Below are 17,570 nucleotides of genomic sequence, written 5' to 3'. Positions count from 1 at the left end.
CGGTGAATGCTATCCATTCCTTCTCCTATGTGCATTTTATTATATTAGGTATATTCCATTTTAGGACTACACCTCCAAAAGGACTTGTCAGCAGGATTTTAGCGGTATAACTAAGACCATGGCTATATAGGACTTTTTAACATGAATTCAGCATACATTTGTTTTCTTACATTTGTCCTCTCCAGTGCTGAGAAATAAGCGTTTTTCTTCAAATGCAAATTAGCCTAGCAAAATTCTGCCCATGTTTTACTAACCGCCTCGCCCCGCTTTATTGACAGCCGCTAGGATGCCTTATCATCACAATTTCACATTTCATTGCAAATAGCACGCAACACAGGTGCTGTCCAACCACAGAGCGGCACATGCGCAGTAACTTAGTTTCTCCTGGCTTCCTCTACCGCTGTTCTGTGCTTGTGAGGCTTTTTAGGGTCTATTCCTTGGGTGGTTTCTGGCTCGTGCGGATTTTTGTGTGGAATTGGTGCGGAATTCGCATGTGGAAATTCAGAAGTGTTGAATCCCATAGACGTCTATTGGGCTTTCATTTTAGGCGGAATTCAGCAAGCGGAAATCCGCCCATGTGAATAGACCCTTAGGCTAGGTTCACACTGCGGAATCTCTGGGCGGAATTTCTGCCGGAGATTGAGCTGGCGGCACTAGGACCGCATGGACTACATTGCCATCCGCATAGATGGCAATGCATTTCTGAGCAGATCTCCCAAAAGATCCACCCAGAAAAGCAATGCAGTCTTCTCGGTCCTAGCGCCGCCAGCTCGATCTCCTCGATCTCCGGCAGAAATTCTGCAGTGTGAACCCAGCCTTAGGGTCTATTCACATGGTGGAATTCCGCTTGAGGAATTCCTCCTCAGATGAAAGCCCAATACACCTCTATGGGAGTCCACACGCCCATTCACACTTCTGCAGAATTTCGATTGGATTCCGCACCAATTCAGCACAAAATCCTTGGAAGCGGAATTGAGGCAGATGAGCGTAAATCAGGGATGGATAGTAGGAACAAGGCATTGGCTGTTTCATGTTTAGATGCACTTCATCATGGCCCTTTAGACCTTTTATACAGAGGTTCATTTGACCAGTCGGTATGTTAGTAAATTGTCTGTGTGATCATCTTTTATACCTTAAGATGGGCTATTAAAGGGGTACTCCGGTGAAAAACTTTTTTTTTTAATCAACTGGTGCCAGAAAGTTAAACAGATTTGTAAATTACTTCTTTAAAAAAATCTTAATCCTTCCTGTAGTTATTAGCTGCTGAATACTACAGCGGAAATTCTTTTCTTTTTGAAACACAGAGCTGTCTGCTGACATCAGGAGCACAGTTCTCTCTGCTGACATCTCTGTCCATTTTAGGAACTGTCCAGAATAGCATATGTTTGCTATGGGGATTTCCTTTTACTCTGGACAGTTCCTAAATTGGACAGAGATGTCAGCAGAGAGCACTGTGCTCATGATGTCAGCAGACAGCTCTGTGTTTCAAATGGAAAAGAATTTCCACTGTAGTATTCAGCAGCTAATATGTACAGGAAGGATTAAGATTTTTTTTTTTATAGAAGTAATTTACAAATATGTTTAACTTTCTGGCACCAGTTGATTAAAAAAAAAAAAAAGTTTTTCACCGGAGTACCCCTTTAATATAGAAAAAAAAGGTCTGAAGGGTAAATCTGTACACAAAGCTTTGACGGGACATTCAAGTCCAAATGACAAATGCAGCCAAGTACTATGTAAATGTAGTATAACAGGGAACACAGTGCACTGGCAGTAATGTGTGTCTCAGTGTTTTCCTCAAAACCCAGAAAAACCAGCAGACATGCAGTAATATTTCCATGTTTGCATTTGCATGTTAGTATTTTCATATTGGGTTTTGTGCGGATGGCAGTGGCAGTCAGGTGAACAGCAAGACTAAGGGATTGAGAAGCAAAACACTGCTAATAATAATAATCCACAGTTCCTGGCATTCCACTGTAGCCTAGTTTCCTCATTTATATAACGTACTTATGTGTGTTCTGAAGATGATTCTGTCTCCTGTACAGAAGCCAACAATGGGAATAATCTGTCATTTCAACTTCCCAAACTTTGTGAAAAATAAAAAGAAGCTTCACAGGAGACCAGCAATGAGAAACTCAATGTGCTGGGCCGATCTGTAGATCCCAGAGTCTCTGTGGTTGAGGAAAGTGTCTGTAATCATGTACTTAGAACTAAATAACCTGAAAAATCCTTCTAAAACAGTGGTCACAAACTGTAGCCCTCCAGATGTTGCAAAACTTCAACTCCCAGCATGCCCGGACAGCCTTCGGCTGTCCGGGCATGCAGGGAGTTGAAGTTTTGCAACATCTGGAGGGCCACAGTTTGAGACCACTGTTCTAAAAGCTGTCATGTCAATACACAACTTCATGAGCACCATCACAAACTGCACAACTCATTTCACACTATATGAATTTTGCAGAATCTATAAAACTTGGCCATAGACTATATTAACCCCAGAATAAACAGTTTGTCATAGATGAGCAGTCAGCCTGCTCCTATTAAAAAAAAAAAGCCTTTTATTTAGCTAAACTCTTACAAAGCGAATGGAAGATTAGATACATCAAAATGGCATAAAGAGATAAAAAGGGCTGATAAGGGACTTCTCTGTTTCAGAGCTTTTCAAAAAGCCCAACTCTGCATCCATGACCACATTCTAGTCTAGTGTGTCTAATATTCATTTGGTGCTGTATGTATGTATTGCATATTGAAATTCTCTAGGGTTAGAAGACAATCCCCTAGATCAGGGGTCTCAAACTCCTATTATCTGGGGGCCACTGGAGGTAGAGGCTGGGCCGCATGCGCCCCTAACATATAGTTCCCCCATCATGCGCCCCTAACATATAATGCCCCCATAATGCGCCCCTCACATATAATGCCCCCATAATGCGCCCCTCACATATAATGCTCCCATCATGCTCCCCTCACATATAATGCCCCGTCATACCCCCCTCACATATAATGCCCCCGTCATGCGCCCCTCACATATAATGCCCCCATCATGCGCCCCTCACATATAATGCCCCATCATACGCTCCTCACATATAATGCCCCATCATGCGCCCCTCACATATAATGCCCCCATCAGGTGCCCCTCACATATAATGCCCCCATCAATGCGCCCCTCACATATAATGTCCTCATCATGTGCCCCTCACATATAAAGCCCCCATCATGCGCCCCTCACATATAATGCCCCCATCAATGTGCCCTTCACATATAATGCCCCCATCAATGCGCCCCTCACATATAATGCCCCCATCAATGCGCCCCTCACATATAATGCCCCCTTCATGCGCCCCTCACATATAATGCCCCCATCAATGCCCCCTTCATGCGCCCCTCACATATAATGCCCCCATCAATGCGCCCCTCACATATAATGCCCCCATCAATGCGCCCCTCACATATAATGCCGCCATCAATGCGCCCCTCACATATAATGCCCCCATCATGCGCCCCTCACATATAATGCCCCCATCATGCGCCCCTCACATATAATGCCGCCATCAATGCGCCCCTCACATATAATGCCCCCATCATGCGCCCCTCACATATAATTCCCCAATCATGCCCCCAGATATGACCCCCATCAGGTAGAGCTCCCAAGTAGGTAGGTAGGCCCCCAGATAGATATGACCCCCATCAGTTATTGCTCCCATATAGGTATAGAGGCCCCAGATAGATATGATCCCCATCACTGATGGACGTCATATCTATCTGGGGGCCTGTCTAGCTACTGGGGAGTCCTACCTGATGATAAGGTAGGGGTTCCCAATAGTTGTGCAGGCCCCCAGATAGATATTACCCCCAGCAGGTAGGGCTCCTATTTAAACAATTAGGCCCCCTAAGAAGATAGGTTAGCCCCTGGTTATAATCAGGTCCTCCCTTATTAGGCAAGTAATTAGGCAAGTTAAGTTTCACAGCTACAGTACTTACATCTCCCTGCTGCAGCCTAAAATGAGCCTTCTTTGCGGGGATGCGCCGTTAGGTGATGTCATCACATGCGCCATGCAGGATGTCAGCTTCCCGGCGTCCTGCGCGGCGGATGAGATGACATCACCAATCGCGCATCCCTCCAGGAAGGCTCGTTATAAGCTGCAGCAGGGAGATATAGGTACAGTAGCAGTGTGTGGCGACGTGTGTGAAATCTTCCGGCATTTAGCACTGATTGCCCAAAGCAGGGCTAAATGCTGAAGAAATCACCTGCCCAGCACCTGGGTCGCAAAATTTCGTTCTGCAAGCTGCAAATGTACAAACGTTCAGTATTACTGGCCTTACTACTGTCATGTTTAGATTCATTTAAATAAGCAGGCCAGGAAACATGAATATCCATGTCAAAAATCATGCATAACATTTCTTGTACAATATACATAAGACCACTTGCATCACTGTATATCTGAAAGACTTGATATTATATTACAGTTAATTGTAATGTACATTATTCAATTGTTGCCTAATGTGTTCTACAGAATTAACACAGCCTGTTAGGGGGAATCTGGGCAAGAAGTTATGGGGATCACTTTGCTCTGCAGCACCTCTTTCATGGTCCCTAAACATTAGAGCATTGTTGGTGCCAGTATGCGTTGGGTGGGGAAGATGGCATCTAAGCCTGTGTACATCCACATTTATGACAAAACACTAGGTGTATAGGAAGTTTCATGCCCATTTGCTGTGCAGAACTGTGCTAGAAAAATAATCCCCCTAATTCCTACAACATGTGTTATGGCTTTTTCTTGAACTTTCACAGGATCACATTTTTGTGACTGACCACAACTGATTCAAAACATAATAAATATACATCAGTTGTCATTGGGCTTTTCTACCCTTTTCTGCGGCCTGTGAAGGAACTCTGCAGTAGATGTTTTCCAATCCAGCTCCAGGATCAGTTTGATATTTCAGCTGACACACCAAATGTCAGGCACAATCCCAATAAAAACAATGGTATCCATTTCCCCATGCTGTTTTACAATCACATCAGGGGGAACAAAAAGGGAGACGAGGGGGGGTCAAATATGAAACTGACCATAAACCTATATTCTATGTTAGGGAAGCTTTTCTTCCTTCGGAATAAAATATCATCCTCAGAATAATGTACTAAATGGCTTAGGAACTAAAAGAAATAGTGTAGGCGTTTTATGCACCAACCGTGGGGGGTTTGTCTATATGATCTCAGATGTACTTTTTTTTACTCTTCAGAAAGAACATTTTACGTGACTATTAGTTATACAAACTGGCAGTAACTTTCCAAGTTCTGAAAGATCTGTATCTTGGTGCTCTGGGCATGACTTATACAGCCCCATGCCAATGTCATGTTGTTATATCAAGAAATCTTGTTTTTAAGTGACACACTGATAACTTTAATAAAAGATAAGTCCTAGCTATAAATATTGTAGCGGCACTGTGTGTGTCTGTTATCATGTAGTTTAGATTTATAACTGTACTGTATTAATGAACTTCCAATGTTACTGAATAAGCAAGAATAAACTCTGACCACTATTCTTCCTTCTAACCAGCTCTCCAGTGGGATAAGTGATAAGGTACATGAAAACACCTCATAAGGGTGTGCCAAGTGTTCATATTGGACATGTGCCCCATCTACTGTCCTTCAGGCCAATCATATATTGTGAAAACAGGTGAACAATACACTTTTTATTAGGCATAAATTATGTTTTCATTAAGAAAGTGAAAACCTGTCTAATTGAAGCGCTGTTCAGACAGCTACGTAACATACAAAGGAGAAAACTCTTTTAATTACTGGAAGTAAACAATAATGATTCCATTCACTGTCAACAGGCAGGGATCTTAAAAACAGGAATTGAAGCACATTGTGTACTATCCACTCTTCATTTTACAATGATTACGCTCTATTTACATAAAATATTACTCTATAATGTTCCATCTGTCTGATAACCCTCTCTAAACAATTCCCAAGAGTTATTAGCATATAAGAAATATTATTTATGGTGTGTCATTGTAATCCTGCGATCATGCTAAATGTACAATGCATTTCTTTCAGAATGCGTTGTCTGATTTACTGTAGAGTACCACCAGGGAGAGCTATTGCTCAACTGAGGTTTAGTTCAGGTGTATGTTATTCTGACTTCATATTGTGAACATATACAACATCACTATAATAATAATTTTATTTATATAGCGCCTACAGATTCCGCAGCGCCATTCTGTTATTTGCCTTCTAAAGAGTTTGTATTTTCAGGTACATTTACACATATCTTATTTACTGAGAATCTTTTAAGAACATATGTGAATTCGACAGGAACAGCAGAGTAAAAGCAGCTTGGTAGTAGGCACTAAGAGAAAAAATGGAATAGTATTCAAGCTGAGTGAAGTATTCAATGTTTTCCCACTACGGTAAGGGTATGTTCACACTGCAGAATTCCATCCAATTCCACCATTGACCACCACTTCACCATTGACGGCTATGCAGTGCTCGTGGACATCCGCACAAAGAATGAACATGTTCTTTCTTTTTGTAAAACAATTTCAGCGGCGGAAAAGTCCGCCAGTGAAATTCCTCAGTGTGAACGGGTCTTGCAGAAAACCCATTCATACTGATGCTAATGTTCACTGTGCCTAATTCCACTTGCGGAACTCTGCTCACGGAATTTCGTCGGAATTACGCAGTGTGAACATACCCTAAGGGGGACAACATGACAACATCATTTGTATTAATCCAGTTCATTAGCTCTTACTCCCAGAAGTTGTAGAAAGGTCTCTTGAATACGTGTGGACGTAATTAGTATTTGATGCCTACAGTAGGTAAGTTTTTTTTATAAATTTTTTTTTCAGTTCTTTTAAAAAATACCACATTATATTCCTTAGATATTGTACATCATGCAGTATAAATTACTAATCAATGTATTCTTTCTTAGATGTATGGACGCTACACCCAGGACCTTGGAGTTTATGCTAAAGAGGAAGCTGCTCGAATTCGTAAAGAGAGAGAGCACCGCAAGCCTGGTAGAGAGGACCAGCCAAGGGTGGCAGAGCTAAGGGAATATGATGAGAGTCGCTGTGCCAAATGTAGAAGTAAGTATGGATGTCCATCATGGATCTGGATGACTATAGGTCCAAAGCACTTCTGTTTTCTATATGTGATTTTGAATTCTGTGTGTATAATCCATTATATGCAATATATGCACACACACACACACACACACACACACACACACAGTCATGGGAGTTAATTGTTGGCACCCCTGAAATTTTTCATGAAAATGAAGTATTTCTCACAGAAAAGGATTGCAGTAACACATGTTTTGCTATACACATGTTTATTCCCTTTGTGTATTGGAACTAGACCAAAAAAAGGGAGGAAAAAAGCAAATTGGACATAATGTCGAACCAAACTCTAAAAATGGTCTGGACAAAATTATTGGCACCCTTAACTTAATATTTGGTTGCACACCCTTCCTATAACCATCAATACGCTTCTTACACCTCTCAGCCGGAATGTTGGACCACTCTTCCTTTGCAAACTGCTCCAGGTCTCTCTTATTGGAAGGGCGCCTTTTCCCAAGAGCAATTTAAAGATTTCTCCACAGGTTCCACATGTTTAGATTTATTCTGTGTATTGGAACTAAACCAAAAATGGAAGGAAAAATTGTGAATTGGACATAATGTCACACCAAACTCCAAAAAATTGACAAAATTATTGACACCCTTTCAAATTTGTGGAAAAATAAGATTGTTTCAAGCATGTGATGCTCCTTTAAACTCACCTGGGGCAAGTAACGGGTGTGGGCAATATAAAAATCACACCTGAAAGCAGGAGAGAAGTTTACTTTGCATTGTGTGTCTGTATGTGCCACACTAAGCATGGACAACAGAGAGAGGAGAAGAGAGCTGTCTGAGGACCTGAGAACCAAAATTGTGGAAAAATATTAACACTCTCAAGGTTACAAGTCCATCTCCAGAGATCTAGATTTGCCTTTATCCACAGTGCGCAACATTATCAAGAAGTTTGCAACCCATGGCACTGGGCACTGTAGCTAACCTCCCTGGGCGTGGATGGTAGAGAAAAATATATGAAAGGTGTCAACGCAGGATAGTCTGGATGGTGGATAAGCAGCTCCAAACACGTTCCAAAGATATTCAAGCTGTCCTGCAGGCTCAGGGAGCATCAGTGTGAGCGCGAACTATCCATCGACATTTAAATGAAATGAAAAGCTATGGCAGGAGACCCAGGAGGACCCCACTGCTGACACAGAGACATAAAAAAGCAAGACTACATTTTGCCAAAATGAACTTGAGTAAGCCAAAATCCTTCTGGGAAAACATCTTGTGGACAGATGAGACCAAGATAGAGCTTTTTGGTAAAACACATCATTCTACTGTTTACCGAAAATGGAATGAGGCCTACAAAGAAAAGAACACAGTACCTACAGTAAAATATGGTGGAGGTTCAATGATGTTTTGGGGTTGTTTTGCTGCCTGTGGCACTGGGTGCCTTGAATGTGTGCAAGGCATCATGAAATCTGAGGATTAGCAACGGATTTTGGGTCACACTGTGCAGCCCAGTGTCAGAAAGGTGGATTTGCGTCTGAGATCTTGGGTCTTTCAGCAGGACAATGATCCCAAACATATGTCAAAAAGCACCCAGAAATGGATGGCAACAAAGTGCTGGAGAGTTCTGAAGTGGCCAGCAATGAATCTAGATCTAAATAACATTAAACACCTGTGGAGAAATCTTTAAATTGCTCTTGGGAAACGGCGCCCTTCCAATAAGAGAGACCTGGAGCAGTTTGCAAAGGAAGAGTGGTCCAACATTCCGGCTGAGAGGTGTAAGAAGCGTATTGATGGTTATAGGAAGGGTGTGCAACCAAATATTAAGTTAAGGGTGCCAATAATTTTGTCCAGACCATTTTTAGAGTTTGGTTCGACATTATGTCCAATTTGCTTTTTTTCCTCCCTTTTTTGCTTTAGTTCCAATACACACAAAGGGAATAAACATGTGTATAGCAAAACATGTGTTACTGCAATCCTTTTCTGTGAGAAATACTTAATTTTCTTGAAAAATTTCAGGGGTGCCAACAATTACGGCCATGACTATATATATATATATATATATATATATATATATATATATATATATATATATATATATATATATATATTAGGGATTTCACTCTGGGGTTAGCTCTGGGATCATCCTTGATACAGCCACAGGACATGTTTCTACTTCATTCAGCAGGCAAACCACAGTTCTTCATGCAAGTCTGGCTCCTCTCCCGCTTTATTAGACTGGTTGCAGGATAAGCAAAAATACAACACAGGAATAAACAAAATCCATCCTAAGCCATCCAGCACTAACTACACAGTAAATTCCCTCTGCAGGTTTCCTGCAACTTTTACTCACTGTTCACATACTGCGTTTGCAGCCTCTTGCCGTATGTGCTAAGACTCCTTGTCTGTCCACTTCACTGCTGGGGGTCACTTAAAGCGCCTGGCTGTGTGCTCCTCGCAAGGACCCCTGCCTCCCCCTTTACAGACACCTTGCTGTCTTCTGGTGAGAGCACAGACTATTCTGTTTCCTTTCCTTATATGCAGACTTCCCATACTTCTGCTGGCCTCATTAATTAGGCACCTGATGAGCATATATGCTAGCTCAACTAGGATAAAGGTCTTGGAAAAACACCCTTTCATTGCCCTCAAACCTGCCTCAATGCCACTAATATATATATAATGTATGCAATATAGAAAGAGAATGTTCACTTGCACTCACCGGTCCTGTGACTTGCTGTGTTTTGGACAGTTCCGTAACGCTGGGAGACGCCTGGATGAGGGTGCTCAGAGGCTAACAGCCGTTTTCGCGCACAGCCGTGCGCTTCTTCTGGCTGTGCGCAAAAACGGCTGTTAGCCTCTGAGCACCCTCATCCAGGCGTCTCCCAGCGTTACGGAATTGTCCGAAACACAGCAAGTCACAGGACCGGTGAGTGCAAGTGAACATTCTCTTTCTATATTGCTTACGTACACTAGCACTTGTTTTCACTTAGCACCTCGGCAGTGAAGTGGAATTTAGCAGCTACGGCCAATGATACCGCAATCAACACTCCTACACCCAGGTCTGAACATACCAATAAAAAAAGAGCAGTGCCCTCCAAAATTTTCTACAAATTATATATACATATAAAATAAAAAAATATATTTATTATAAAATAAAAATATATACATATATATGGCGGGTGAAATAAGTATTAAACATTTTCACCAGATGTTGGTAACAAAATTAGCTAATCCATACACACAAAGAAACCAAAACAGATAAGCTCAGAATTTTTTACTATGTGTTATAATGTGAAGTGACACAGGGAAAAAGTGTTTGAACACATGAGAAAAGGTTGGTGAAAAAAGGCATGGAAAGCCAATACAACAGCTGAAATTTATCAGTTATAAAAAAGCAATCCATCCCCTTGTCAGTGCAAATTAATATCACAAAAACAAAAATAACATACACTGGTTCATATAGATATATGTGCCCCAAAAGCAGCTATGTTTCCAATAAATGGAACCTGCTGAACCATTAAATTGAAGAATACTCACAAACTAATCAATTGGCGGCAGCGCTATAGAGAACTTACTACCCAGCATATCTATTAATTTACTATTAGTCAATGGTTACCGTGTTTCCCCGAAAATAAACCCTAACCCTAGCAGTATTTTCAGGGTGGGCTGCAATATAAGCCCTACTCCGAAAATAAGGCCTAGGCCAGGGGTAATCAACTGGCGGACCGCGGTCCAGATCCGGACCATGGCCGCCAGTAATGCCCGCAGACCTGACCCACAGAAACAAGGTACAAGTGTTTGATATATATACCACATTCATCCACTGTAATACCAGTGTATTGAATTGCCAAAGTGCCGATATTAACACTCTAATTGTAACCAGTTGTTGACATATAAAGTATTAATAGAAAGTTGTTCTTTCTCCTGTGTGTAAAATGATCCTACAGGCTTTATCTGTGTCCTGGATTCAGATGAATTCAAAGTATGAGTCCATGGAGAAGCTTCTGTGTAGCTGCAATGTAGAACTGCCCCGGCGTCTCTACCTGGGTGCTGTAATAGTGAAAGAAGCTGAGTCCCGTAGCTGAAAAGTGATGTCACTATAGGTAGCTAGATGGGCCAAAAATAATTCTCCAATGTCGTTTCAGAAAAAGCGTTTTCCTTCCTCAGGGAATATCCTTGAAGAAGGAAATAGGAAACTGCTAATTTTTTCTGGAGCCCCAAAAATGTCAACACAAATTAAGAAAACATGAAATATAAGCACAGAAATAGTACAGATAAACAATGTCCTGTTCTACAAGGGGTATTCCAAAACGTAAACACTTATCTCCTATCCACAGCATAGGAGAGAAGGGTCTGATCACATGGAGTTCAAACTCTGGGACCCCCGCAATCTCCACAATAAAGCTCCTGGTCTCCCTCTGCATGTGCTCCATGGATTGTGTATGGTAGTGCGTAGATACACAAGTACAGCACAAGGGGCCCTGTGCTGGAGATCACAGGGGCCCCAGTGGTCAGACCCCCTGCAATCAGATACTAATCCTCTATCCTATGGGAAGGGGATTCATTTTTAAAGGGGTTATCCAGGAAAAAAACTTTCTTTTATAGATCAACTGGCTCCAGAAAGATAAACAGATTTGTAAATTACTTCTATTAAAAAATCTTAATCCTTTCAGTACTTATGAGCTTCTGAAGTTAAGGTTGTTCTTTTCTCTCTAAGTGCTCTCTGATGACACGTGTCTCGGGAACTGCCCAGTTTAGAAGAGGTTTACTATGGGGATTTACTTCTAAACTGGGCGGTTCCCGAGACACGTGTCATCAGAGAGGATTTAGACAGAAAAGAACAACCTTAACTTCAGAAGCTCATAAGTACTGAAAGGATTAAGATTTTTTAATAGAAGTAATTTACAAATCTGTTTAACTTTCTGGAGCCAATTGATATATAAAGTTTTTTCCTGGAATACCCCTTTAAGTGCTGGAATACACCTATAGGGTCTATTCACACATACAGAATTCTGCGTAGATTTGAGGCGCAGGATTTCAAGCTGTGTTCAGTTTACATTGAAATCTGCAGCAGAAAATCCTGCGCATCAAATCTGTGCGTCAAATCTGTACAGAATACTGTACGTGTGAATAGACCATTAAGAAACAAAGCTTCACTCAGCTCAAAGAAGAACTATAAATCCTCGGTCTTGAAGATCTGCAGTCAGGGCAAGTTGGGATTTGTAATATAGGGAGACAGGAGAACAGTATAGGGTGTATTGTATGCACTGTTCAGTGTACTGTTTGTGAAGTGTGAGTATACACTGTATAAATACCTGCACTGTGGGACTGCACCTTTACTGGAATAGGTCTGCATGATTCTCACTGCTTCTTCACAATACATAGGTACACTGGGACTCCTTCTGACTGGAATGGAAGAAGGAGGGCAGCCCAGCATCTCATTAGGGGATAATAGTAAAATGTATTTATAGAACGCCAACAGACTCCACAGCACTTTACAATTTTGGGGGTACAAATAAAATCAAGTATCAGATATTACAGTATTACATACAACATATTCAGACAGGAGGAGTGAGGGTCTTGCTCACGAGAGTTTACAGACTATGAAGAATGGGGTTGAGGTAAAGCCATGCTTTATAAATAGGGTGGGCTACATAAAGGAGGGTGAACCAGTCACTATTTGATCTCCAAATGTCTAAAGTGCATGGGGGAGACTGCTAAATATGGCATTTTGATGTCTCCAAGACCCAGAGGTCTCAAAAAGGGGTCAGAGTAATAGTGGGGGAGACCAAATAGGTGATGTTATAGTCCTACATGAAGAGATATGTATTTAGGGCATGCTTAAAACTGTGGATGTTGGCTGTATGTCTGAGGGTATGGGGTATCGTTTTCCAGAACTGGTACAGCATGAGCAAAGCCTTCGGATTATAGAATATGTTCATTTGAGATCCTAAGCAGAGCGGAGAGTATGTGTAGAGTGCTAGACAGAGATGAGGGAGGATGATGTAGGGAGGTGCAGCACTGGGGAGAGCTTTGTGGGTGAGAGTGAGGATTGTGTTCTTTATTCTCCACTAAATGGGTAACCATGGACGGATGGAGAGGAAGATGAGTCTGGCTGGGACATTGAGGATGGACTGAAGAGGGGAGAGTTTAGAGAAGGGAAGGTGAGAATGAATCAAAGCACTAGTGAGAAACAAGTGGATTCTGGAGATGTTTTTGAGGTGCAGGTGACAAGTACATCAAAGGGACTGAATATAGGTAGTAAAAGACAGATCAGTCTAGCATAATTTCAAGATGGTGAGCTAGCTGCACGGGAGTTATAGTAGTACCACACACCGAAATGGAAATTTCAGATTTAGGTTGATAAATCAATGGAGAAACTACAAGAAGTTCAGTTTTAGAAAGATATAGTTTCAGATATAGGGAGGACATGATGTTTGAGACAGCAGAGAGACAGTCACTGGTATTTTATAGAAGTGCAGGCGTGATGTTATGGGAAGAGCTATAACGCTGCATGTCATCAGTGTAGAGAGTTCAGAATAGAAGGCTGTGAAGCCAGGGCCAAATTAAAAACACAGTGGGGGACATTTACTAATCTAGTCTATTCTGGGTATTCTTATAGACCAGCGTATGTGGTAGTCTCCTGTCTATTGTGCTCCTAATTTATCAAAGATCTCACAGCCCTTGATAAATTCTGTGCTCAGACTTCAGGGTCTACAGCTTAAACTGCATTTAGACCTGCTCCAACATGGTCTGACATTTCAGCGTATTTTGGGCAGATGCGACTTGTCGCACAAAAGTCGCTTTTGATAAATTCAGCACCAATGCATTTTCCAATGCATTTCCGTCTAAAATAGACTAGCATGCATCATGTTCTAAAAATCCTCTACAGCAAAAGTCGCAGAAAAGTCGCACATATTTAGACTGCGACTTTCTGTGCGACAAATTTAGACAGGAAAAAACAGTCTAAATCCTTTGATAAATCTCCCCCAGTGAGTAACAGAGACCCGCTGTGTCTCTATCACAGCTGAAGTTACTGAATGTGCAGCGGGACGGGGCACATTAAGCTGCCAGGCCGCAGCTACAGCTGGCAGTGCTACCAGATAGCTGCTTTTAGGATAGCCCCTCAAACAGCAGCATTTTAAGTTGATTTAATTTACCATGGTCTCTGAGAGGCCATGGTGTGCACTTGGGCACACAAATCATGAAGATCCACTACTGGCAGCTCCCTTTGCAATTGACGACAAATGACGTCTCTCAGTTCAAGGATCCTGTCCCTCTGTGGTAATAACTTGCATGTAGACATTTCATCTCACAATTATCGAGTTTCTCAAGTTTCATGTTGCTAAAAAAAAATGAGCTTTTATGCCATTGAAGCCCTTCCCACACACCACAGATTAGAGCTAGGCGCTTGGAAATGGGATTTGCGATCTTAGTGACACATGCTACTTCCTTGATCTGTATAACCTCACAGCTTTTTTGGTTTGAAATTTTAATGTTGAGAAGTTTATGTATCTACATTGTACACACATAATTTTACTATACTGTATTATTGTTTTACTAAGTATTGTTTACTAATTATTTAGTACCTTTGGTATCTAATGTTTCTGTTTTATTGTGGGGTCATCATATTGTGGCCATCCACTGAAATAGTTGCAGCTGTATTGTCTTCATCTGTCATATAGTTATTCAGGCTGGATATTCTATAAATAATAACACATTGATGATACCTAAAGACAAACCCCACTTTCTCAGTAATCTCTTCACCTTTGTCAGTCCTTGGCAGTCCATTATTAGTGGATATTTACACAAGTTGTGTTCTACAGAACATTGACCCATACATTATGTATTGTCCTTGTGCATCCCCCCATCCCTTTTTTTAATAGCTTTTATAATTGTTTCATTTATATTAATCCATTGTTTAAATGTTGCATAAACAATATGTGTTTATTATGTACACTTTCCCAGATATTTCTGGCCATGGATAGCTAAGAGAGCTAGGGACAATAAGAAATGGAATGCTAAGGACAGCCAAGAAAATGCAAGGACAAGAGGGACAGAACACATAAAGCTTACTGAGGCAGCAGAAACAACCTGCATAAATATGCCTAAATAATTGAAGAGTAAATTTAAGAACTCAAGAAATTAAAAAAATGTAACTGTGGCTAAATTTTACAGCAATGTAACTGCCCCCTTTGCACTAATATATACATAGTAAAACCTCTGATCACCACTTCAAGAAGCCCACCCCCGTATGCCGATTAGATTTTGTATGACAAATTTTCATTCCACCATACATTATGTATAGTGGACATTTTCTTTGAGAATACCACTCCCAGAGAAGACCACTTTTTAATGCAATTTTGAGTGATCACAAAGAGGTTCCACTATATATTTCCCTGATGACCTCAAATATAGACTTTTAGTTGCAAGTTTTTCCGTCAGTTTTATTGATCTTTTCTAGTCTACGTAAGTCTTCATATTCATTCTATTTTAATACCAATAATTATTTCTTTAGAGTCAGGAAAGAGACTCCATTTGTCTTTTAAATTAAACTTTTTACTTTTGTAAGTATAGTTTTGAGTCTAAAAGCCCCTATGCAGCACTATGGTAACAGACTACAAACAAACCTGATGTAGTCTGATCTTGGTGGAATACATAGCATTTCTGTACTTGGATTTTTTCTTGCTGATTTTCTGTCTTTAACCAGTCATGTGCCCTGATGATCCTATTAACTATGTTTCATCAGTTATGCATTATAATTTAATTCTTCTTTTCACAGTTTGTTGTGTACACTCACAGCGGATTATACTGTCTCGTATCGGAGAGGACTGGATTTTCCTTATTTTGCTGGGTTTAGTGATGGCATTGGTGAGCTGGGTCATGGATTTCACAATTGCTGTGTGTTTGCAAGGTGAGAAATATTACAAGGTTTTTATGTTGCTTTTTGTTAGTTTTTTTTTCCAATAAGCTAGGGATAATTCCTCAATTCATAACCATCTAATAATAAACTATACTTTGAAAATTCATGTCTACAGGAAACAATCTTTTAGCATGACGCATTTTAAAAAGCACGTAATCTAATATATGATATACAATATATGAGATGAAAAAGAAGGTTGCAGCAGCACTCTTGATCAAAAAAATGTAAGGTTCTAAGTGCACTTTTTGATCAAACGTGTCCCCCCCCCATCACAGAGATGGCCTCACTATACCCACCTCTGCTGGGCATATAGCCTCTGAATGGACAAATGCAGGGTTAACTATCGGTTTAAAACCCTCCTTTCGAAAGGGAGGGGTGCATGTGTGCTTGTTTGTTATTATTTAGGATAGATAAGACTTTCTTACATGACAAAATATATTTTTGTTTTTAATAAACATGTTTTCATAGTACGTTATTGTAGCTACATGAACATGTTTATCTGCTCCATGGATGTATTTTTTTTTCCATTTTTGGTTGTATTTTATTTATTTATTTTTTTGGGTGGTGGGGGCATGCTTTTCCTTATTTTATTGAGCGTAGTGTGTGTTTACAAGGTAACAAAGAATTATAATGTTATTATATAATAATAATATTATTTGATATGGCTTATTTTTAACAAGCTAGTCACCATTCATTTATTATAGCATACCCCACTTTCTGTTCTATGATATTCTATACAATACCTGTTATGATGGGATGTAATTTCAGCTGTAATAGTGTGGTAGTATATATAAAAGTATAAAAGTTAGGGCTGTACTTTAAAGGAAAAATGTTTATATAGCTGAAATACAGTATACACTGATCTATATCATTTGGGTAGGGTCACATGTAATTGGTCCATAGCATATATTATGCTGCAGATCCACTGATGACCCTACCCTATAGTGTGCCTCCTGCTGTGCCTGTCTACTCATAGTGGCAATCCGCCGCTACCAGCATACACACATGGACCTGGGAGCTGCCCCACGCACACGCAGTCTACTCACTCAGGGAGCAGGGGCAGCGGCTGCGATGACTGTTGCATGCGGCTACTCGCAGGTCCATGTGTGTTTGCTTATAGAGGGAGATTGACGCTACGAGTAGACAGCCACAGCAGGAGGCGGATCCGCAGCGTAAAGTATAATAAGGGGTCGTTACACTCCCACATTCCCCATACAAGGGGAAAAAATACTTTCCTATTTCAAATATGGAATAAATCCCTAGATCAGTGATCTATCACCATAAATGTAGAATCCATAACTTATATTATTATATTCTTCAAGAAAAGCATCTAGACCCTTCTTAAACTTGTTTATTATGTCACACATCACAACATCATGGTGGCAGAGAGTTGAATAGTCTTACTGCTCTTACAGTAAAGAATTCCCATCTGTGATGATGGTGAAACCTTCTTTCCTCTGTTAGGGTAAGTTCATACGTTTTTACCCACAGCGGATTTTTACCGCTGTGTCAGATCTGCTGAAAGCTTAACAACCATTCACTTCAATGAGTGAATAACAGTCAGTCTGCAAGGCTGGGTTCACACCAC

The 17,570-nt window shown here is 40.8% G+C and overlaps 1 protein-coding gene across 2 annotated transcripts in view; it reads left to right on the top strand.

The window, feature by feature from the left end:
* CLCN2 (chloride voltage-gated channel 2) overlaps positions 1–17,570 on the top strand; it is a 189,884-nt gene that overhangs the window by 59,476 nt on the left and 112,838 nt on the right. For both annotated transcript variants that reach the window (XM_056565666.1, XM_056565667.1), the window contains exons 2-3: positions 6,927–7,083; positions 15,842–15,973. In XM_056565666.1, the coding sequence (XP_056421641.1) occupies positions 6,927–7,083; positions 15,842–15,973 (289 nt within the window). The remainder of the gene's footprint in view (positions 1–6,926; positions 7,084–15,841; positions 15,974–17,570) is intronic.

The sequence above is a fragment of the Hyla sarda genome, chromosome 3 (genome assembly GCF_029499605.1).
Source record: "Hyla sarda isolate aHylSar1 chromosome 3, aHylSar1.hap1, whole genome shotgun sequence".
NCBI classification, from domain to species: domain Eukaryota; kingdom Metazoa; phylum Chordata; class Amphibia; order Anura; family Hylidae; genus Hyla; species Hyla sarda.
Note: the sequence above shows the minus strand (reverse complement) of the source record. Positions and strands in the feature narration are given on the sequence as shown.